The sequence below is a fragment of the Podarcis muralis genome, chromosome 7 (genome assembly GCF_964188315.1).
Source record: "Podarcis muralis chromosome 7, rPodMur119.hap1.1, whole genome shotgun sequence".
Lineage (NCBI taxonomy): Eukaryota > Metazoa > Chordata > Lepidosauria > Squamata > Lacertidae > Podarcis > Podarcis muralis.
This window is the reverse complement of record NC_135661.1, coordinates 29793521-29815205: the sequence shown is the minus strand read 5'-3', so window position 1 is coordinate 29815205 and position 21685 is coordinate 29793521. Positions and strand designations below refer to the sequence as shown.

General features: G+C 50.8%; 1 protein-coding gene across 5 annotated transcripts in view; it reads left to right on the top strand.

Moving 5' to 3' along the window:
- Positions 1-21481, top strand: part of PHC2 (polyhomeotic homolog 2) — a 59970-nt gene extending 38489 nt beyond the window's left edge. For 4 of the 5 annotated variants that reach the window (XM_077931467.1, XM_077931468.1, XM_077931470.1 and 1 more), the window contains 7 exons: positions 15026-15234; positions 16012-16167; positions 16282-16417; positions 17073-17191; positions 17852-17989; positions 19275-19566; positions 20472-21481. In XM_077931467.1, the coding sequence (XP_077787593.1) occupies positions 15026-15234; positions 16012-16167; positions 16282-16417; positions 17073-17191; positions 17852-17989; positions 19275-19566; positions 20472-20626 (1205 nt within the window). In that variant the 3' untranslated portion in view covers positions 20627-21481. The remainder of the gene's footprint in view (positions 1-15025; positions 15235-16011; positions 16168-16281; positions 16418-17072; positions 17192-17851; positions 17990-19274; positions 19567-20471) is intronic. The other variant, XM_077931469.1, reaches the window with a different exon arrangement.
- Positions 21482-21685: the final 204 nt, after the last annotated feature.

The window sequence follows — 21685 nt, the reverse complement described above, 5'->3', positions numbered from 1 at the left end:
GTGTGTGTGTGTGTGTGTGTGTATCTTTGCAGCCCTTCCTCTGCTGCAGGGTTGCTTTAAAAGGAACCGGAGAGGTGTGTTTTTCTTATTTCAATCTGCAGTGGGAGGAAGGAGAAGGTTGTCAAACTCTACTTGCCTCTGCCTGCAGCAATGCTTCTGAATCCCAAAGAGAGCTTCTGCATAGGCACTCAGGGGCAGTGTGGCGCTGTACGTTCCTATCTGTTGTTGTGGGGTTATGAGTGCTGCCCCAAATCATGGGCAGTTTGCGATGATGGCTCCAAGGGAGCCTCTGTGTTCAGGAGCAGTCTATCTCTGAGTACCAGTTGCAGAGAATCAAGCAGTGGGGGAGCACGCTATTTGTTGACTGCTGTAGAAAGTGGTATCCTGGATGAGACAAAGCCCTCTTTGTCGGATCTTCTTGTTTTAAAAGACAGGTGAATTCTACAAGCTGAATTCATTGATATGTATTCTGTATGTGGTTTGGCTTAACGTCGTTCTTATGATTTCGTTGGTTGGGAAAGGGGCACAGTGCTAGAGAGCACCCCAAACCCTCGTATCTTCTCCCTGTGCCAGAAAGTGTTGGAAACCCTACTTGCCCCCAGCTACTAAATTTCCCCCCTCTGAGTTTTATCATTGCTGATCTCAGGGACTAGAAACTTGCCTCTTGATGAACGTAAAAGATAATCAGAGTATTCTTTGAGATTAACCCCCCCCCCCCATAAAAAAAATCTGGAAGTGCACGGAATGGATGTTGATCCTGGACTGTATGGAATCCTTAGGGAGATGCCACCTAGTTCAGAAACATCTATGCCTTCTTCCCTGTGGATGATGGCAGCTGTGGTCCAAAACACCAGGAAGGCAACAGGTTGATTTACACAGAGATGGCTGGAGCTCTTTTCTCAGACGATCTTGAAATTCAGCTTCCCTCTTGAAAGATCAAGTTTCTAGTCCCCTGGCTATGGAAATGTGCGGGTGGCATTTTGTGCATTCTTGGAAGATGGTTGTTGTTGTTGAGGAAAGAGGAGCTGAGCTGATGATCCAGGGGCTGTTTTTTTAGTGTTCTGAGAGACACGTTTCCCATTCCCCCACCCCACCCGAACAGGCACATTCATGAAAAATAAGCCGTAAAAACTGAAATTTCCTTAGCTTGCCCCACCTGGTTCTACCAGGAGAACTGGTTTAGGCTTCCCGAGGGGACCTGGAGACCCAAGTCTCATGAGAAGTTGAGTGTGTTTAGCCTGGAGAAGAGAACTTTGAAATGTGACATGATGGAGCCATATTTAAATATCTGAAGGGCCACCTGTCAGGGTGTGATTCCTGCATTGCAGGGGGTTGCACTAGATGACCCTTGGGATTCCTTCCTACTCTGAGATTCTAAGGCTATTGTCTTCCAACCCTGGCAGGGCTGCTTTTATGTCCCCCTCCGCATGGGCTTGTTTTGGAGAAGGGAAAATGTTTGTTCCCTCCCCGCCTCCCTCCATCATCTTTGCATAGTAGTACTTGATCCCGCCTGCTTTTTGTCCCAGTTCCATGGGGTGGGGAGGGTTCGATCGCCCCCTCCTTTTTTTGTTTGCACTCTTGGGAAGCTGGAGGGAGGCCCTTGCCGCCTGCCTGCTGCAGAGACAAAAGGCTCTGCAGCTGGATCTTTGACCTGGCTGCACATTCCCTTCAATCAAGTTAAATGGAGCAAACCTTTTCTCCTTTGGGGAAGGGGAGCCCCACATCTGCATTTGGGCCAAGGGAGAGGAGGGGGTGCTTGGATATTCGGGCCCCCCCCAGGGAACAATGGCCAGCTCCTGCTGCTCCCCTCTCCTCCGCAGACCCTTTGTGGGGTGGGGTGGGGGGCCACACAAGCACACACCTGCTTTCTCCCCCCCCCCAGCCGCTCAAAAATCACTCTCACTCTCAGTCCCTCTCACTGCTTCCTTTTTTGTGTGTCCAGTGCTGAAAAAATAATGGAAAGTGGAAACTATATATATATATATAGAGAGAGAGAGAGAGAGAGAGAGAGAGAGTTTCCACTTTCCATTATTTTTTCAACACTGGACAAAAAAAAGGGGGGGGGGAAGGAAGCAGTGAGTGACTGAGAGTGAGAGTGATTTTTGCATAAACAACAACAACAAAAAGCCAGCACGATGTCAGTGGCATCCTGTTAGTTGAATGAGGAGCTGAATTTTCATGGCTGCCGGGACTCCCCCTCCCCCAATATCTAGAGAGCAAGTGTAGTGGTTAGTGTGGTGGATTCTAAGACCAGGGAGAGCAAGGGTTTGGATCCCCACTCAGCCACAAGGCTCACCGAGTCACCTTGCGGCAACCAGTATATCAATCTTGCCTACCTTACAGGCTTGTTGTGAGGAGAAAAGGGGGAGGGAGCTGATATAATCAGATATCTAATATTCTTTGCTCAGACTTTGTTATTTTAACCCATGTGTGGCTGTACTCCTCCTCTGTGCCTACTTTATAGTTTTGTTGTTCATCTTTTAAATTTTCATTTGTTGTTATAACGGTTCCATGTTATACACATTATAAAATGGAAATTTCAAAAACGACATTTTTCCTTTACTAATATCACAATATCTGTGATCCCATAAAATGTATACACTGCTAGATTGCTGTTTTAAAAACAACAACCCAAAGTGGTATTCAAATACATTATGAAGAGAAATGAAATCTTTCCGCCCCCAAAAGAGGGCAAGTTGGCACACCACCTTGCAGGAAAAATGATCTATATATGTAATGAATAAAATTTTAAAATCTGGAGAGCCCCCCAGTCCCCGCTCTCTGGGGCATCTTGCCATCCGTTGCTGGGAACTGGAGACTGGGTTGCTCCTCCCGCGGTTGCCACTCAGCCCTCCTTTCCCCGCCCCCCACTCCGGAGGCTGCGGCCTCAGCCCTTCCCTGCCGCCGAGGCGCGCTCGGGGAGGCGGAGGCTCTTGGCGCAGCCAATCCTGGGAAACAGGAGGCGGCGGAGGAGAAGAAGGAGGCGGAGGCTGGCCGGCAGCTGCTGCCTCTGCTGCCCCCGCTCCCCCCTCTCCACCCTCGGCGGGCGGCATTGTTTGCGCTTCCCCTTCCCCGGCCAGCCCGGGCGCGGCGAGAGCGCGGCCCGAGCCAGCGAGCCAGGAAGGAAGGCCCGGCGGGCGCAGCGGCGCGCGTTTTGGCACGCGCCCAGGGCGCACGGAGCAGGGGACCCTTTTGGCACCGCCGCGCGCGCCTCCCTCTCCCGGGGCGAACAGGTGCTCAGCGCGGCCGAGGCGGAGCGCGACTCTGCCCGCTTTGTTCCGGCCTCTTCCCCCCCCCCCCCACTCCCGATGCTGCGTGGCGGGAGCCCGGAGGCTGCCTCGGCCTGCCGCCGTGCCCGGCTGCCCTCGCCACGGTAAGGGCTCCGGCGGGGACGCGGGGCCTTTGTTCCTTCGCCCTCCGATGGGACTTGGAGTTGCTGCTGTTGCGCTTGAGACTCAGGTTAGCGGCGGGCGGGTGGGGGTGGGGGTGGAGACTTCTCTGTTTGTTTGTTATTAACGATTTTTCTCCCATCCACGGTTGCCAAGTCCAAGAAAGTGGGACTGGTCCCCAAAGGGAAACACTGAGCGGGAGCGATTGGAGGTTTCCTTTTTTGGATAGGTGTTTGTGTGTGTCAAAAATAGATAATAGACCTTTGTGCCCGGGTTGGTGGTGGAGAGGGGCTGTTGTCAAAGTGACGGGTAAGTAGGGTGTTGTTTGGAATTGCTTGGCTGTGCACGGTTTAGAGGCAAAGAAAGAGGAGTTCCCCCAACTCCCTTCTAAATATTATGGGGGTAATTTTTATTTATCGTAAGAGTTGTTTTTCTGGAGTGTAAGGCTTGGGGGGTCAGCCCCATTGTTCAGTTGATAGCATTTATACCCGACCTTCTCCTCCAAAGAGTTCAAGGTGGCGTGCAGGGTGCTCCTTCTTCATTTTAACCTCACAACAACCCTATGAGGCAGGTTAGGCTGAGCGGCAGTGACTGGCCCAAGGCTATCCAGTCAGCTTCATGGCTGAGTGGGGATTTGAACCCTGGTCCAGGTCAGGTCCTAGTCTGACTCTCTGACCTCTGCCCCACGCTACTCATGGGCCTCCTAGTAAAGCTGTCTAGAATTGTGCAATTAACTGTTACAGCTCAGTAGAACCTCCATATCCAGGGGCAGTCTATTTGACAGCCCGTGGGGTGTGTGACCTTCTTCTCTTGTTGCCTTGGATGACTTCCAGGATCATCCAGTGTGGTTGAAAAGGTGAACTCAGGCCTCTATGAGCCTTGGATCCAGTGGGGCTCTTTCCTACCTTACTTTCCCCTTTAGGAGGGGCTGTTCTGGGATTACAGCTCTCCACCCCCCCTAGTAGGAGTCCCCCTGGGGTTGAGGTTGGGCACTGGAATAATCCAGAGGCAGGAAGGCATGGTAGAAAATAAAGCCTGATGCCATCATGTTGGGAAAGTACCGGTAAGTCTGGCCAAATCTTTTCTCCCCTTCTGAAATTCAGCTCTCAAATGATGGAAAATGAATTCAATCTATATTGCTTCGCCATCAACCTGTAAGTGTGTTGCACCTCTGTTTTTAAATAAAAGTGGGCTAAGCATGGGTTTAAGGAATCTTTGCAGCCGCCGCCACCCTGCCCTCCCCCAGGCTTGCAGCTTGCGGCATGATTACTCAGGGGTAAGCCCCACTGAACTTCTTGAATCAGATCTGGCTGTATGGCTAAGCCACGGGGTACTTAAACTGCACATTAATCCCACTGATTCCCAAGGGGACTGAGGGCTGGCCTGTCAAGTTAGAAGAAGCATGCATGAGCTCCTGTTTTGCGGTTGAGGGAGCTGATTTCAGCCAGTTGGGGATGGGTCCTGATTTTGGGGAGAGGTAGACTGAGGGCAGCAGCAGAGCCAAAGCTAGGCGCAAGCTGCCCAGGAAACATGTGCAGGGGGTGGGCTCTCAGCTCAGCTCTCCTGAGTTGTGGAGTCTAGCGCTACCTCCGCCAATCCACAAGACATTAACAGTGCAGTCCTTCCTGTGTTTTCTTGGAAGCAAGTACTGTAGAGCTTAGTGGGGTTTGCTCCCATGATTCCTGACTTGGAATGCCTTGTGGAGGGCACTCGGGGTCTCTCCTGTGTCTTACAATGAGTGTCGAGAGAGTTTAATCCCCTAAATTTAATTCTCCATTGCAGGGCTGGGAGACTTGTAGAAAACTGCCTTGGTCCATCTAGCTCAATATTGTCTGCCCTGATTGACAGCAGTGGCTCTCCATGGTTTCAGGCAGGAGTCTCTCCCAGTTCTACCTGGAGGTGCCATTGAATTGGGACCTTCTGCATACAAGGCAATGTTCTACCACTAAGCTACATGCATTTACTTGTGCTGGACACACACCCAACCCCCACCATCCCTGACTATTGAGCATGCTGGTCAGGAGCCTAGAGGCAACATCTGCTGGGCCACAGGTTCCCTTCCCTTGCTGGGCTGAATGTTTAATGCGATATTAGCTGCTTTGGAGTACAAGTAGGCCTTTGGTGGTTCATTGTTTGTTTGTTTGTTTTGAAGAAGCTCAAAGCGGTTTGCAAAGAGAAAAAGTTTCGGTCAGTTGACTTGTTAAATGCTACCAAACAACAGTTGCGTTCTCTGAAGCACAGTTGGATCGCAAAAAAGAATATTGCTTTATAAATATTTCAGTCGAACTATTCTTTCTCTCACTGCAGCCATAAAATTGATTAGCTGCTGTTGTGAAACCAAGCAACTTTTTTAAAAATAAAAAAATGAAATGAATTATTGCACTTTCCAGAAATGTTTGATTACGTAGATTTATGTAATTTGGCTGAATAGCTCTTCCCATTGACTTCTATCAACAGTCATTTAGCTGTTTGTTTGTCTTTTAAAAAGCAGAAGTAAGGCAGAGAGGTGGCAAATCTTTGAAAACAAAAGGCGCTTTTGCTGACAAGGCAGCAAGCTGATTGGGAAGGGCGCAGTTGCTCAATGGTTAGAGCACCTGCTCTCCATGCAGAAGGTCCCAGGTTCAGTCCCCAATGGCGATGTCTTCAGTTAGGACTGGGAAAGATTTAATGCCTGAAATCCCAGAGAGCTGCTGTTAGTCCATGCCTGCAATACTGAGCTAGATGGACCGGTGGTCTGGCTCAGTTTCCTAAGTCCAGTTATCATTTGCACCAGTGTTTTGCGGAAACTTTTGCAGTAGCTGACCTCATTCATTCTGGAGCGGATTGTTGGCCTTGCCGCTGTTGCTTTAGGGGACTTGTAGGTCTAAATGCATATTGAAAAAATAAGAAGGCCGTTAATAATAAAGTTGGTCCAATCACAGGTCCCTCTAGCCCACAAGTGAATGATGTGCAGTCCTCCAGAGGTTGTTTTTGTTAAGCTTCCAGCCAGCTTGCCCACACCTGATTCTATAGCCTGTGGGGTTTTAGTTTCATTTTAAATGTATTGTTTTTATATTCTTAACTCTCTTTGGCTATTTTATGCATAAACTTCCTTGAGATAGAGGTTTGGAAGGCGATTTATAAATTAATGGTATTAATGATGAGCCTTGACTTTTTTGCCTTGCTGGGCAAGCCTGATAGGAGTCAGCCCAACATGTGGTGGAAGACCACAGGTTAGGCAGAAGAAACCTGGCTGCCTAATGATGTTTGCACCTCTGTTTTGTTTTTGTTTTTAAATAATGTTTTAATAGGCACAGCTTGGCTCACTTCCTTGAGCCATACAAGTGGGCTATGTGTACAATGGGGCCACAGAGAAACCAGGGGCGGGGATATGGCATGCCCTCCATCATCCTAAAGTACAAAAATAAACGAAACTTGCTTACTCCTCTGCAAAAGCCCAGTTGTGACCGAACATGCTCAGTAGCTGCAGAATGTTGGGAAAGAAAGGCAGGAGTGGGATTCTCGGATTCTGCGGGGAGGAATGGCTGGCTGGGACCCAGAAATGGAGCACTCCTGTTCAGAAAGGGTTGGTTACGCTGCCGTACTCCCACTGCAAATGAGCTGTGCTTTCTAAACAAAGCAGCTGCCTAAAGAGCTTGTGATAGCAGCACTTCAGCTGGGTACCATCTCCAAGGACACTTCCCTGGAGTGACTGGCGCATGACTCATTTCTTATGCAGCAGGTTGGCAACCAGATGCCCCTTGGCTGAAAGAGGACCCTAAGTTGCCAACCTCGGCTGAGAACAGGCAAAGGGTTTTAAAACATTCTGTCCTTGCCATCACCCAAACTTGGGAGGCTGCCTTTTATTATGAGTCAGGCCACTGGTTCGCCCAGCTCAGTATTGCCTGCGCTGACTGGCAGGGTTTTGCTGGCAAGAGTCCTACATGGAGACACTAGGAACTGAACCTGAGACCTTCGGTGTGCAAAGCAGGTGCTCCGCCACTGAGCTACAGACCTTCCCTTAAAACCAAGCCAAGATTCTAGTCCTCATGGTTCTGATTTAAATAGGAACAGAAAGAGCTTCCTTGTAGCAGGTTATATCATTGGTCCATCCAGCTCACGACTGTCTACAGTACACAGTGACTGGCAGCAGTGCTCTTACCTGGAGGGGTCTGTTCCAGCCCTACCTGGAGAAGCTGGGGATTGAACCCAGGACTCAGCATTAAAATCAAGTGCCTCCTTAACCACTGAGCTGTGCCCTGGTCTCTGTTATTCCCCTGCTTCTGTTTTATCTCCAGTACAAAGGATATTTGAATATAGCCCTTTTATGGGTGATGCAGGGTAATGAATGCGTTTCAGTACAAAGATAGGGGTTTTGCTTTAATCTTTGGGATTACAGGCATTTGACAGGATATTGATTTTTGTTTTTGGTAAATATTTTTAAGTTTCATTTTATAATGTGCATATAAAGCAGAGCATTGATAACAACAGGTGAAAATTGGAAGATTGAAAAAAAAAAGCTGTCAAAGAGTCACACAGAATGAGTACAGTTGCACATGGTTTAAAATAACAAGTAAGGAGTATTGGTGTTATTTAATTACCAAGTGCGGTTCCAGATTGGCCAGGATTGTGACGAGGGTTGTTTCGAAAACAATGGTTCTGCTGTAATAAAAGAATGCTAAATTATATGACACGAGTCCAGAGGATTCTATCCAACAGGCTGCAATAAAGGAATGCCAGATCACCTAGAAAGCGAACGGAGGTTCTAGTCCTTGCCGAAATCTCAAATTACGTGCAGTTTTCTGCATTATACCTGTAATTGTTTGTGTTCGTGGTGTGCATAAGTGGAAAGAGGAAAAGAAATGTCAGATCGCAGAAGGAACATGTGAAAATAAGCTGTTTTCTGTTTTTGCATGGCGAAAGGGGAGGGGCAAGGAGATTATTTGGCACATGAGTAGGACGGCCTGAGTTTCCAAAGCCTGGGCTGACTTGAGGAGGTTTTAAAATAGCCACTTGGAATTCTCCTTCTGGTGGCCTGGATGGTGCTGGCAGCTCCCTTCCGTGCGGGGAGAATTCCAGCCAGGGTTTCTGTGCCACCCTTTTCCTGTGGCAGAAGGAGAGAGCTCATCTCAGCACTGAAGCTGTGCCTGATGCATCTCTCCCCCCCCCACGCCTTCCCTCCCCTACGAGGGAGGAGCAGCTTTCTGGGCGGACTGGCTGGCCTTCCAGCAAGCTGGCTGGCTCAGAGAGAGAGCTTTCTTGAGGTCAGGCCATCCTACTGGCTGCCCCCTTGTTGCAGATCCTGTGGGGGGTGAGCCAGGCAAGAAGACCTGATGCCATTGCTCAGGGGGTTGGGAGAAACCCAACTTTGAGCCCCTTGTTTGATGCCTTGGAGCCTGGCTGCTCTCTCCTGAGCTTCTCCTCTTCCTCCAGCAGCTGCTGTCTTCCCTGCCTGCCCCTCTTGTGTGTTCATGCGCCCCCTGCGCGCCATGTGCCTGCTCTGCGCTGTTTTCCCGATCCTGCTTGCGCAGCTGGGGAAGAGGCGTTTGGGCGCTCTCTGGAGAGGTGCTCCAGTTTCACACTGCAGTCATGCACTGTCAGGTGGTTCCCATGCCTGTTCCCATTATGAAATGGGGGGAGAGGAAGAGCGGACTGTTGCTCCTCTCTCTCCCCACCCCCTTCCTCTAACCCTTGTAAGGATCAGTCGCGTGTCCTTTGTGATTGATTGGCAGGAGCTCCGGAATGGACAGCAGGTGGCGCTCTTCCATGCTGTGCATTGTTCACTTGTGGGATGTAGGAAGCTGCCATATGTGAGAGTCAGACCGTTATGACCCATTTATCTCAGCATTGTCTACACTGCCTTCGCTGGCAGTGGCTCTTTGGGTTTTCAGGAGATTCCCAGTCGTACTTGGAGATTCCGTTTGGGGATTGAACTTGGGAAAAGCAGCTGCTCCTTCCCCTACCAAAAAATGGCCAGGGTCTAATTTGCACAGTTCCGAATAAATGGCTCATTTAAACTTGGAAACCGCAGTATATCAAGCTCAGTCCATTGCGGTCCATCTAGCTCAGTATTTACTACACTGACTGGTAGCAGCTCTCCAGGATTTCAGGCAGGGAAAATTTGTCTGCCCAAACCGGAGGTTGCAAGGAATGACCCTGGGACCTTCTTTATGCAACATGTCTACTCGACCACTGAGCAGAGACCCTTCCCTTAAAAATAAAGCAAGTTTCCAGTCCTCATTTTTCTGACTAAAGGACTGTTCTAAGTGGGAAAAGGCCTCCTACTGAGTCACACCTTTGGTCATTCTAGATCAGGGTTTCCAAAACTTGGGTCTCCAGCTGTTTTTGGATTACAGTTCCCATCATCTCTGATGACTGGACCTGCTAGCTAGGGATGGTGGGAGTTGTAGTCCAAAAAAAGTTGGAGACTCAAGTTTGGGAAACCCTGATCTAGATCAGTGTTGCCTGCATGGATTAGCAGCAGCTCTCCATGCATTCAGGCAAGGGTCTCTTCCAGATATAGCTGGAGACACCTCTAGTATCTTCTGCAGGCAAAAGATCTACAGTACAGGCAAAACAGGTGTCACAGCCTTTTCTAAAAGGGGCACCAGGCCAGTTCTTTGAAGCCTGCAACCAACTGCAACCCAGGTGTGACCTGTGTTCATTAATATGAATGGGTTGGCTCCAACCCTGAATTTTGTTTGCACTGCTTGCTGCTGGGGGGGGGGGGGCATAAGCCACTCGCCTTCCCCAGCAAATGACACTGCAAGGGAATATTCAGAAGCTGAGCTGCCAACTTGAAATACACCGCAGTGGCCTTGGATTCCCCCAAATATTTGTCCTGTTCAAATGAGAAGCAATCAGTTGACCTCTCGCTTGACAGTGCGAGTTGACCTGAGACTTGGCAGTTTTGCCCTCTGTCTGGAATACTTGACCAGGTCATCTGGGATAGCTGCTCAATCATGTGAGCATCTCCTCCTCAGCTATTTCCTTTCCATAGGAAAGGACCCCTTTGTTTCTTAAGGCTCCCTTCTCATAGAGAAATCGTGTGTGGAGGGGGAAGTTCTCTCTCTGTCATAATACTAAAACGTGGGGCAATCCAACGAAGCTGAATGCTGGTGGGTTCAGGGCAGAGTTAAACTGTGGAACTTATCGCCCATGGATTTGTCTACCAGTGGCCAGTGTTAGAAACTCAGATATATAAGCCAATCACCATAGGGTACCTTAAACCTATGTTGCATTCACCACAATGGAATGCCTCGGCGCCGTTTTGTTTTTACAGTGGAGTTTCGTTGTCGTTGTTACTCATTTATGTGCCACTTTATATTTTAAAGAACAAATCTCAAAGCGGATTGCAATGCCTTCAAACATCAAACAATCCAGGATAGAACAAACTTGAGCTTCAAGGAGAATATTTCAGATCCTTCTCTAAGTGACATTTTGCTTTCCCCAGTCACCAGCCAGGCATCCAGAGTTCTCCAGTTAGGCCTGTGCCAGTCTCAAAACGCGCCTGGAGTCTGGCTAATTTCTAACATGGCCAGTGGCCGCTCTGCCTCCACTCTTGGAGGAGGCAACCTGCCTCTGAATACCAGTTTCTTGGAATCGCAAGCAGGGAGAGCCCTTTTATATGCAGAAGTATGTTCTGTCCCACTGAACATACCGTTACCCTAAGTCAGCTTCTAGTCCTTCTCATTCATTCAGCTCAGCGTTGTCTGCACAGACTGGCAGCAGTAGGTCTCCAGGGTTTCAGGCAGGCTTCTCTCCCAGTGCTACCTGGGAGATGCTGCCATTGGGGAATGACCACGGGACCTTTTGCTCTTGTCAATGAGTTATGGTCCTTTTCTTTCAACATAATGCAGGGTGATAGCTGTCAACATCTCCCTTTTTTAAAGGGAAATTCCCTTATTCCGAATAGGAATCCTCGCAAGAAAAGGGAAAAGTTGACAGCTATGCGCAGGGTTCTAGTCCTCATGGTGTTGAATAAATAGCTGATTTAAACAGGAGCATAGGAAGCATGCCTTGTGCCGAGTCAGAATACTGGCTCCTGCCAACCAAATCTCTTATCAGAAGCTAACAAAGCATTTTGGACCTCGGGCAGAACCCCCAAATTAAAATGAGGCTGGTTTGAGTTTTGCCACTGTAGTACCATTTGACAGCCCTGCTCATCTGCCAGCAGCTGGATTGTATGCCGTCAGAAGCGGCTGCGTTCCCCCTTTGTTGGGTCTCGGCGCGGCAACTCCCAGCATGCCTTGCTTTGAATCCTTGGCGCCGCGTGCGAAGCACATCCTCCAGGGTGGTTAATATTTAATGCAGTGCTGGCTGGGCGAACGGACCGCAGTCTAGGAAATCAAGAGAGAGCGCAAATCCCAGAGTCTCTGAGGAGGTGGCATTGAAAGGGGTCTGGAGAGGGAGGTGGGGAAGAAATGGTTTTGTCTCTCGGCTGCGCCTCAGCAGCCAAGGATTATGGACCCTCTTGTGTGGGGGTGCTGGCGGGGGGTGGGTGGGGTCGGCAGCTGTGGTGTGCAGAGTGCTTTGGCACTCCAAATGATGTCATCCGGGCAAAGCTGCGACTCTGGTCATCCCTCAAAATCGAAGTTGACACGCAGATTAAAAACGGGGGCCCGGATTCTGCTTCAAGAGAGAGCGAGAGAGAGCATAAAACTGAGCGTTCCTTGTTCATTTTATGGCTCGGTTTCGTGTATTCTGCTCTTGCCCTTCTTGGGAGGGGCAGCAAGTTACGTGGGACGGTTTCCAGCAGCCGTTAGGATCTTTTGAAAAGGAAAAATATATAAAGTGCTGGAGAGGTGGAGCTGGCTTTTGTTCATTGTTCCACCTTCTGTATTTCTCACGTAAAAAGCCTTGGCTTATGGGTGGTCGCGGTTAGGATTCCGGTAGCATATTTGGACATGAAAAAGGAGATTTGGAGAAGATTGGGGTGGAGAAGCAAAGTGATACAAGAGGGGAATAACCACAGGGAAACATTTTTTTTCTTTGGCACAACATGAGGCCTAGAAACATAAGGATTCTCAAAGCATTCAGGAGTCCAGGCTCCGTGTGCTTCCAGTGTGTAAAGTAGCCCTGGGTTGCGTAAGCTCTTTGCCAGTTGCCTGTTGGTTGTTTGAGAGCAGCATGCGCTCGTGCCGGAGTTTGCAGATCATACAATCATAGGATTGTAGAGTCGGAAGGGACTCCAAGGCTCTTCTAGTCCAGCCCCCTGCAATGATGTGTTGTTCAGGCACATTGGCTGGAGCAGTTTGTGGGTTGCTAGTTCTGTCCACACAGTCCCTGGGATTCAGCCGCTTCCTGCCACGTTCAGCCACTTCAAAACTTTAATGTGGCTTTCCCGAGCCTCCTCTCTCTCCCACACCATGTTTTGGACTACAACTCCCATCATCCTGTCCTGGCTGAGGCTGATGGGAGTTATAGTCCAAAGCAGGGGTCGGCAAGCTTTTTCAGCGGGGGGGGGGGGTCCACTGTCCCTCAGACTTTGTGGGGGGCCGGACTAGATTTTGAAAAATAAATAAAAAATGAACGAATTTCTATGCCCCACAAATAACCCAGAGATGCATTTTAAATAAAAGGACACATTCTACTCATGTAAAAACACGCTGATTCCCGGACTGTCTACGGGCCGGATTTAGAAGGCGATTGGGCCTCAGTTTGCCTACCTATGGTCCAAATCATCTGGAGGGCTGGGATTTCAGTTGTGGGGGCGGCGGGCTGCTCTGTACCTTTGACAAGGAGCCCTTCTCAGATGGACTTACCTGCCAAAGAATTTCTCTGTGTTACAGAAGATTCTGGGGCTTGCAGTTTGTGCAAGGCATCAGTCTGGTCCGGGCAACATTGTCATTAACTGTGATTCCTGTGTTGCGGGAAGTTGGGTAGATGGCTCCTGGGGTCCCTTCCAACTTGATCATGCTGTCGGTAATAGCATCACGTCTCTGATTTTCATTTCTTGAGCAGACTGTGTGTGAGTCGTAAGGGGTTCTTGGAAACCCGTCCAGATTTGCAGACATTCTTTGCTGAAAGGTTATTTAGTTACCGAGGGTTTTTTTTGCCGTTCCCTTAGTGGAGGAGGGTGGGATGTTGATCTTTAATTTGGTACAATGTGGCAAAGTGACTTGTACATCCCTCCCCAAAAAAATTCTCAATGCAAAGCTTAAATGGCAAAGGTCCAAGGATTCGTACGTAATTAAAAATAAACAAATCACCAAGTTTCACCTTTCAAACTTTGCAACTCTTTCTTTTTTGGGTGAGGAGTGATGGGAGCATTTAGGCGACCAGAGTGATACATAAATGGAAACCTTTTAGCTACAAATTAAAACTAGCATAATATCCCAGTTGGAGAAAAGCGTCTTCACCTTTCTAAACTTGTTTTAAATGTATTTTTGGGGTGGGGGGGTGGGGAAGCAGGTGTTAAAACTTTTAAAAATTATCTTAAGTGTAAATTGGCTTGAGATGGTGGATTAGAAGGCAATTGATAAATTAATTGTAAAGTGATCCTTCCTTCCTAGTATCTGATTGCAGTCAGTCCGGGCTAGACCCCCACCCACTGAATCCTATCTACAGTCGCAGAATTATTGCATTTTGATGGGGTGCAGTTGTAATGTCCCATTCTCAGGCCCCCCACCCCCAGTGCTTAGACTCCGAAGTGGTTTCAGAGTCCAGGAAGGGCTGTACCACCTGGCACCTGTTGACAGAATGAGGAAAGCAGAGTGGGCACCTATGCCAGGCAGGGTCCTTGTCTTAGCCCCACCCCCTGCAGTTGTTAGCAGTTTTGGGGGGTATTGGAGGAGAGCGTGAATCCCCCCCAAACCCCCCACTCCACAAATCATTTTGCAAATTGCAGAGGAATAATTTAAAAAGGGGCAATAGCATATTTCTCCTCCTATCATAGTTGCTAGGGGATGTATGTGGGCTTTTTGGGGTATATTGTTATATTCTCTGTTGTGTTGCTGTTTTGTCACGTTGTTATGAAATCACTTTTGCCCTTAGCACCCTCGTTTCCTTTCTCTGCGAGATGCTTTGAGTGCGGCTCCCCCCCCCCCACAGAAAAGCACCATGTGCATAAAATTGTGACCGCAGCAGCTCTCTGGTGCATCCCCCTCCAGAATCTGGTGTTTGGGACTGGAGGTGGCAAACTCCCTTGGGAAGCATTTGTAGAAGCCTGGGACGGAAAGTATAGGAATCATGGCCGAGAGTGGATTGTATGTAGTCTGGCCGCTCGCCTCCCACATGCAACACACAAGTCTTTCCCAGGCTCCTGTGCCGGTTGGAAAGAGGAGGGCATGGATTTAAAGCCAGGGGTCTGCGAGCGTCAGAGTTGGCGTCCCCGTGCCTGGGGCATGCTTGGTCCTCTGTGCCAGTTCTTCTGCTCCAAACTGCCTGGCACTCTTTCTCTCTCTCTGTGTGTGTGCTCCTCCTTCCTTCCACAACCCTCTCTGTGTGTGCTCCACGCAGAGGTTGGAAGGGGGGGGCAGGCGTCCCATGCGGCTTGGAGCAGGAGCAAGTCAGCTGTATGGTAATGGGCAGAGCGGGCGGTTGGGGAGGGCGTCGGAGGGGCAGGGCCGGTGGTCCAGCCTCCTTGGTGCCTCTGCCTTTGTCTCGGCTTGCCTGTCACGCTCGGCTTCCCTCCTCTCCCTCCTTCTCCCATGCAGAGGCCGGCCGGGACAGCCTCCGCCGCACGCCTCCGGACGCCCCCGGCAGCCCCGGCATGACATCGGGGAACAACGGCAGCTCTGCCTCCACCGTCGCCGGCGCCCCTCAGAACGGTGAGAACAAGCCGCCCCAAGCCATCGTGAAGCCGCAGATCCTGACCCACGTCATCGAGGGGTTTGTGATCCAGGAGGGGGCTGAGCCGTTCCCGGTAGGTAGCCAACAAACTGGGGGCGGGGGAGCCCGAGGGCAGCGCATGGGTAGGTGTTGGTGGGCTGCCTTTGTTGTGGGGCTTTGGGAAGGGTGGGCATTAAAATCCCATTGCAAGAAAACTTGAGGGTTGTGCTTGGGCACATGCAGAAGGCAAAGGGTTTCACCCACCCACACCCTGGTGTTTCTGTTTTCACAAAGGCTGGGGGGGGAGTGAACTTGGCTGGGACTGGAGGGGGGCAGAGAAACTGGTCGGAGCACAGAGCGGGGTGGGGGAGCTGGTTTACATGGTTGGGGTGATGCAAGGGAGCCCAGGGTCCCTCCTCGCAATATAAAAACTTACCAAGTCCCAAGCACGTTTCAAGTGCTGTGATGCCACTTTAAGCAGCTGTGGCTTCCCCCAAATAATTAGAGGAGCCGTAGTTTGTTACAGGTGCTGCAAGTTGTAGGGGAGACTCCCTTATTCTCCCTTCCTAGCTACAGTTCCCAGAGTTCCCTGGGAAGAGCAATTAAACCACTCCAGGAATTGTAGCTCTGGGAGGGAAATACGGGGTCTCCGAACAATTCTTAACAAACGGCACATCCCAGGATTCTTGGGGGGGGGGTTCAAGGTGTCACCGTAGTGCTTTAAATGTGTCACGTGGAATGTGGCCTCCGAATGCGCTGTTCAGAGATTCCTGCCCAGCCAGGCCCAAGCCACCCACCCACAGCCCTGCGCTCCCATTTCTGGCGCTCTTGTTTCCAAGGTGCATATAGCCAAGCGTTTCTCCCGCTGCAGCTGTCAGTCCAGCGTCCGCCCTCCCCTCGTCCTGCGGGGCCAAGGCCACCCGGGTCTCCCTGGAAGAAGAGAAGGGGGAGGGGGCTGCCTTCCAAGCTGCCTTTCGCCGACTCCCTTGTCGAAGCACCTCCCTCGCCCATCTCTCCTTCGCTGGAGGTTTGTAGAACAGAGGTTTGGATGGCCGTCCGGCAGTGGCGATTCCAGGGGGTTGGACTAGATGACGCTCGGGGGGTCCCCTTCCTGCTCGACATGACTATGGTTCTTTGCCAGGTGGGGCGCTCTTCGCTGCTGGTGGGGAGCCTCAAGCAGAAGTATGCCCAGGACCTCCTGGCCGAGAAACCCCAGCACCAGGACAACAACACAACCACCACCACCGACTCCGAAATGGAGGACCCCTATCTACAAGGTAGGCCCAGCGGAAAGCCTAGGTAAGCAGAGAGAGAGAGAGGGACCTGGAGCATGTGCAGAGTGCCTTTCACGTGCTCCCTCAAGGAATGTTAGGGATTGATGGGACACCAGCAGAGAGGTGTCGTATCAAAACGTGCAGAAAAGCAGAACAAATATTTGGCACAAACCTCTTCTGCAAAGGTGGAGAACCTGTGGATGTTTCTGGGCTCATAAGATCACCAGCAGAGGCTGCTGGATGAGGCCAGTGGCCCCTCTTGTCCAGCAGCCTGTTCTCACAGTGGCCGACCAGATGCCCCAGGGGGAAGCCAGACTGGGAGAGTCCCTTGTCTAAAGCCCTTGAGAAATGCTGCCAGTCTGTGCAGGCAATAGTTAGCTGGAGGGAGAAAGGGTCTGCAGTTCCTGACGTTCCTGTGATGGGAGCCACATCTGGTGGCTGCAGGTTCCGCAGGTACCTGGCTGGAAAGGCAACAATGGATTGGAGGGGGTTGGGCTAGATGACCCCTGGGGTCCCCATCCGGTTCTGCCATTCTGTGGTTAAGAGGTGCCTGATCCAGCAGGGCTTCTTAAACGTGGGTGCAAGGGTTTGGGGGGCTTTGCTGCCTTTTGTTGCTTTGAGGTGTGGGGTCCTAAAAAACTCTGCTCTCCTTCCCCAGAATCCAAAGACGATGGATCACCCCCAAAGCTGAAATGCGAGCTCTGCGGCCGCCTTGACTTTGCCTACAAGTTCAAGCGGTCAAAGCGGTTCTGCTCCATGGCCTGCGCAAAGAGGTACCTCCCTGGCAGAAACGTCTGCCTGCCCTTCTCCTTGAAGGGGCCATAGCTGCCTTGCTTGTGGAAGGTCCTGATTGCATCTCCAGGCTGGCAGCGCTTGGAATCTCCCCTGCCTGAAAACCCAGAGAGCCACTGCCAGCCAGAGTAGGCAGTGTTGAGCTAGATGTACCCAGGGCTTGACTCCATTATAAGGCGTATTCCCACGTTCCATAAATTCTGTGCTGGGTAGCAGCGGAGAAGCTTTTATAGAGCTGATTACTCCACACACACACTGGGCTGCACTGCTTTTAGAGTCTGTATTTTAACATGGTTGCTTTTTATAGTGTTGTGGTGCTGTTTGGGTCTGATTACTTTCTAGAAATTATTATTATTATTAATTGGATTTATATACCACCCTATACCCGGAGGTCTCAGAGCGGTTCACAGAACAAAATAAAAACATAAAACCACAAAATATACCATCAAAATAAAAACAACAACCCAATAAAATACCTTGTATGTTTTTAAGCTTTTTGTATTTAGCCCGGTGTTGTTTTAATTTGCGAGTTGGCGGGGTGGGAGAAGGAGGGGTAGAAATAAAAACAATCATAATTAATAATACAACGTTGGAACGTTGGCCACACACAGGCTTTGACCTTCTCTCTCTCTCTCTCGCAGGTACAACGTGGGTTGCACAAAGCGTGTGGGACTCTTCCACCCAGACCGCAGCAAGCTTCAGAAGCCCAACACGCCTCCACACGGCCGGCGTCGGACCTGCAAGGGCTCCCTTCCCCCTCTCAGCAAAGAGAACAAGAAGCAGGTAAGAGCCTGCTGGAGTTATCCAGGGGCAAGGAACTTTTTCGCACAGCGGAGGAGAAACTTGGGAGCATCGGGTATCTCTTTGTGCCTCCCTCCAGTGCACCTGCCACAGGCCCAAGAGGAGTATAGTGCATAGTTTTCTCTTTCTTCTTCTTCCCCAGAGTCCTCAGTTTCCGACCTCTAAAATGGGCCCAATTGGGGTCCTGCATGGAGGAACTGTCACATTTAATCCCCTCCTCAAAACCCTGTGAAGTAGGTTAGGCTGAGAGAAGGCAGTGGCTAAGTGCCCAAGGCCACACCCAGGAAGCTTTACCCATGACCAAGTGGGGATTTGAACCCAGGTCTCATGGGCCACTTTCCCCCCATGTTATCCTCACAGCAAGTGACTGGCTAAGAGGTGAGGCCAAGAGGCAGTGACTGTCCCAATGAGCTTCATGACCAATGAGTAGGGGACTTAAACCCAGTTCTTTCCCAGGTCCTAGACCTGCACCCTAACCACTACATCGCACTGTCTCCCCTGGAACACGATAACAAATTGGTTGCTACACATGCTTGGAAGAAGAGTTATCAGCTGCAGAGTGGGCATTTGCTTTCAGGCAGTGCCAGGTTCAGTTATAATAATTTCTTAACTAAATTTGTATAGTTGAAAGATCTCAAGAGTCAACTTCAGGGGAAAGGTATTATTCGCTGCATGTTAATCTGCCCATAATTTATGCAGAGATCCAAGGGAAAGATTTCCTTGCTGATGTGTGGGAACAGGAATGCCCAGTTCAGTTTCTTCTGAGCTGTCTCGTGACAAACGAAGAAGCTCTCTTCGCACAGTCTGCAAAAAAAGATTACAAAAGGGAGACAATATTGCTAGAGCTGAGTTAGCCGATGGTTCCTCTCCTTTTTTTCTTCATCTAATGTTGCTGATGTTCGTTAATATTATTACTGCATTCGCATTTTGGTAGTTTAATTTCAAAAAGTTTCTCAGTTTTGTTGAATTAAGTAAATAATTCCCGTTGGGTTCTGAATAAACGCACAACGAATCGTTCCTGTTCTGTATTTTATTGTGTGGTTACCTTCCTCTAATAAGCTGTGCAGACTGCTATTCTGTGAGCTTGTGGAACCAAAGGGGGCAGTGACTCCAAAGAAATTGAGGAGCCCAGGGAGTTAGCGCAGTAAACAGACAGATGTTGTGACTGAGCCCTCCAGACAGCAGCTGCCGGCCAGAGGAGGCAGCACTGGGCCGGATGGGGCGATAGCACAGCCTCCTAAAGTGGGGTGCTCCTCTGTGTTTGCAGGCACCGGTATCGCTGCCCCCTGGCTCGGGACCCATTTCCGTCTCCGGGTCTCTGCAGCTGGCTCACGCGCAGGAGGACTCCAGCCGCTGCTCGGACAACTCCAGCTACGAAGAGCCCCTCTCGCCCCTCTCAGCCAGCTCTTCCGCCTCCCGCCGGCGCCAGGGCGAGCGCGACATGGAGCTGCCCGATGTGCACGTCCGAGACCTGGTGGGCATTGGGCACCACTTCCTGCCCAGCGAGCCCACCAAGTGGAACGTGGAGGACGTCTACGAGTTCATTCGGTCCTTGCCTGGTAAGGATTGGGGCCTTCCGCCTGCCTGCTTAGGAAGGGAACCTTGGAGTGGTCCAAGTTGGGCAGAAATGAGCCTGCCCCCCTCTCTCCCAATTCTCTGGTCTGGTGGGAAGCCCAATATTTTCCAGTGTTGCTACTTTGAGGAGTTAAGTTTATGGATGGATTTGATTTGGTTACGGAAATATCCCAGGGGTCATTTATCCCTAACTTCCCTGCATTGTGGGAACCACAGCTGAAGCATCCTTGGCAGATGGCCACCCAACTTCGGCTTAGAAATCTCCAACCAAGGAGAGCTCACCAGCTTTTGAGGGTGGCGCTGTGGGTTAAACCACAGAGCCTAGGGCTTGCCGATCAGAAGGTCAGCGGTTTGATTCCCCGCGACGGGTTGAGCTCCCGTTGCTCAGTCCCTGCTCCTGCCAACCTAGCAGTTCGAAAGCACGTCAAAGTGCAAGTAGATCAATAGGTACCACTCCAGCGGGAAGGTAAATGGCATTTCCGTGCGCTGCTCTGGTTCACCAGAAGCGGCTTAGTCATGCTGGCCACATGACCCGGAAGCTGTACGCCGGCTCCCTCGGCCAATAAAGCGAGATGAGCGCCGCAACCCCAGAGTCGGTCACGACTGGACCTAATGGTCAGGGGTCCCTTTACCTTTATCCCACTGTTGGAACAGCTCTTATGAGACGTTCTGACCATTTTCTGGTGATGATTGAAAACATAATAAAACATTGAACATGGAAAACTGTATTTCAGAACTCCTCTAAATGTTGTGTCATTCTTAATCTGCTTGACGTCCGACGAGAGGGCATTCCAAAGGGAGGGCGCCACTGCTGAGAAGGCCCTCTGCCTGGTTCCCTGTATTCTCACTTTCTTGCAGTGATGGGGCTTTTCCTCTCCCCCTGCCGCAGGTTGCCAGGAGATTGCGGAGGAGTTCCGGGCGCAAGAGATCGACGGCCAGGCCCTGCTTCTCCTGAAGGAGGACCACCTCATGAGCGCCATGAACATCAAACTGGGCCCAGCCCTCAAAATCTACGCCCGCATCTGTATGCTGAAAGACTCCTAGAGGCCTTCAGGCCGGGGCGGGTGGGAGGCCCTGCTGGCAAACGGATGCTTTCTTCCTCGGAGGCTGGGAGGGGCTGGGAACAAAATGGACTCTGCTTTCTTCTGCCTCCCACTCTTCACAAAGCAACTCGAGCACAGAGGCAACACCCCCAGCCTGCCTCGACGACGGGAGGGGCGTGGAGGCACCCCGACTCGGGTGGGATGTCCATAAGCTAAAGCCGTTGCGGGGCTGTACATAAATATGTAGCATTAGCTTCCCCCCTGCAGCAATGGAGAGAGTCGTGCAACCTTGTTTTTTTAGTGGTGGGGGCAAGGACCCTCTTCCTCACCCTGGAAGCTGCTTCTCCTGCGTCCCAGAGACCCCCCCCCCCAAGAATCGGACACACCTACTTGAAACCTCAAAAGCCAAACAGGACCATTGCCTTAAATTTTTTTGTAGGCGTGTGCGTGCGTGCGTGTGTGTGGTGCCGGGTAGTGCCCTCTGTTTACTCCTCCCTCCCTGCACCCTTTCCTCTTCTGCTATATCTCTTCCCAAGGCACAGCAGGGGAAGCAAGCAGCTGCCCTGAGTGATCTCCTGATTCCCGTGGGGGATCATGCAGGAGCAGAAGGGATCTCCGTCCAGTCTCGCGGGGGTGTATTGCTCCCCTCACACTGTTTTGCTTTGGTTTTTTTAAAACAATTTTTTTTAAAAGGGGATGAATAAGTAGCCAAGCACAAGTCGTGCGAACTGGCTGGCTGACGTCCAGGACTACTGGGGAGGCCTCTTTTCTGATTTGGGACCAGGTCTGCAGCTGCCTTAAAAATTTAAATAAAAGGCCCTTTTGGCCCCTGCCACAAACACCTCACCCCCCCCCCCATTCTCCCCCTCCCATAATATCAAGGCAGGGCAGGAGGAGCCGGCTCTCTCCCTGGAAGATGGGGCTGGCCTCAGGATTGTCGAGAGTGGACGGGCTTTTTCCTCGGGTGATCAGGAACTGCGGGGAGTGGGATTGCAGCTGAGCTGCACCCCCCCTGCCCCTTTTGACGGTTTGTGTGTGGTGCCCCCCTTCTTCGTGCTGG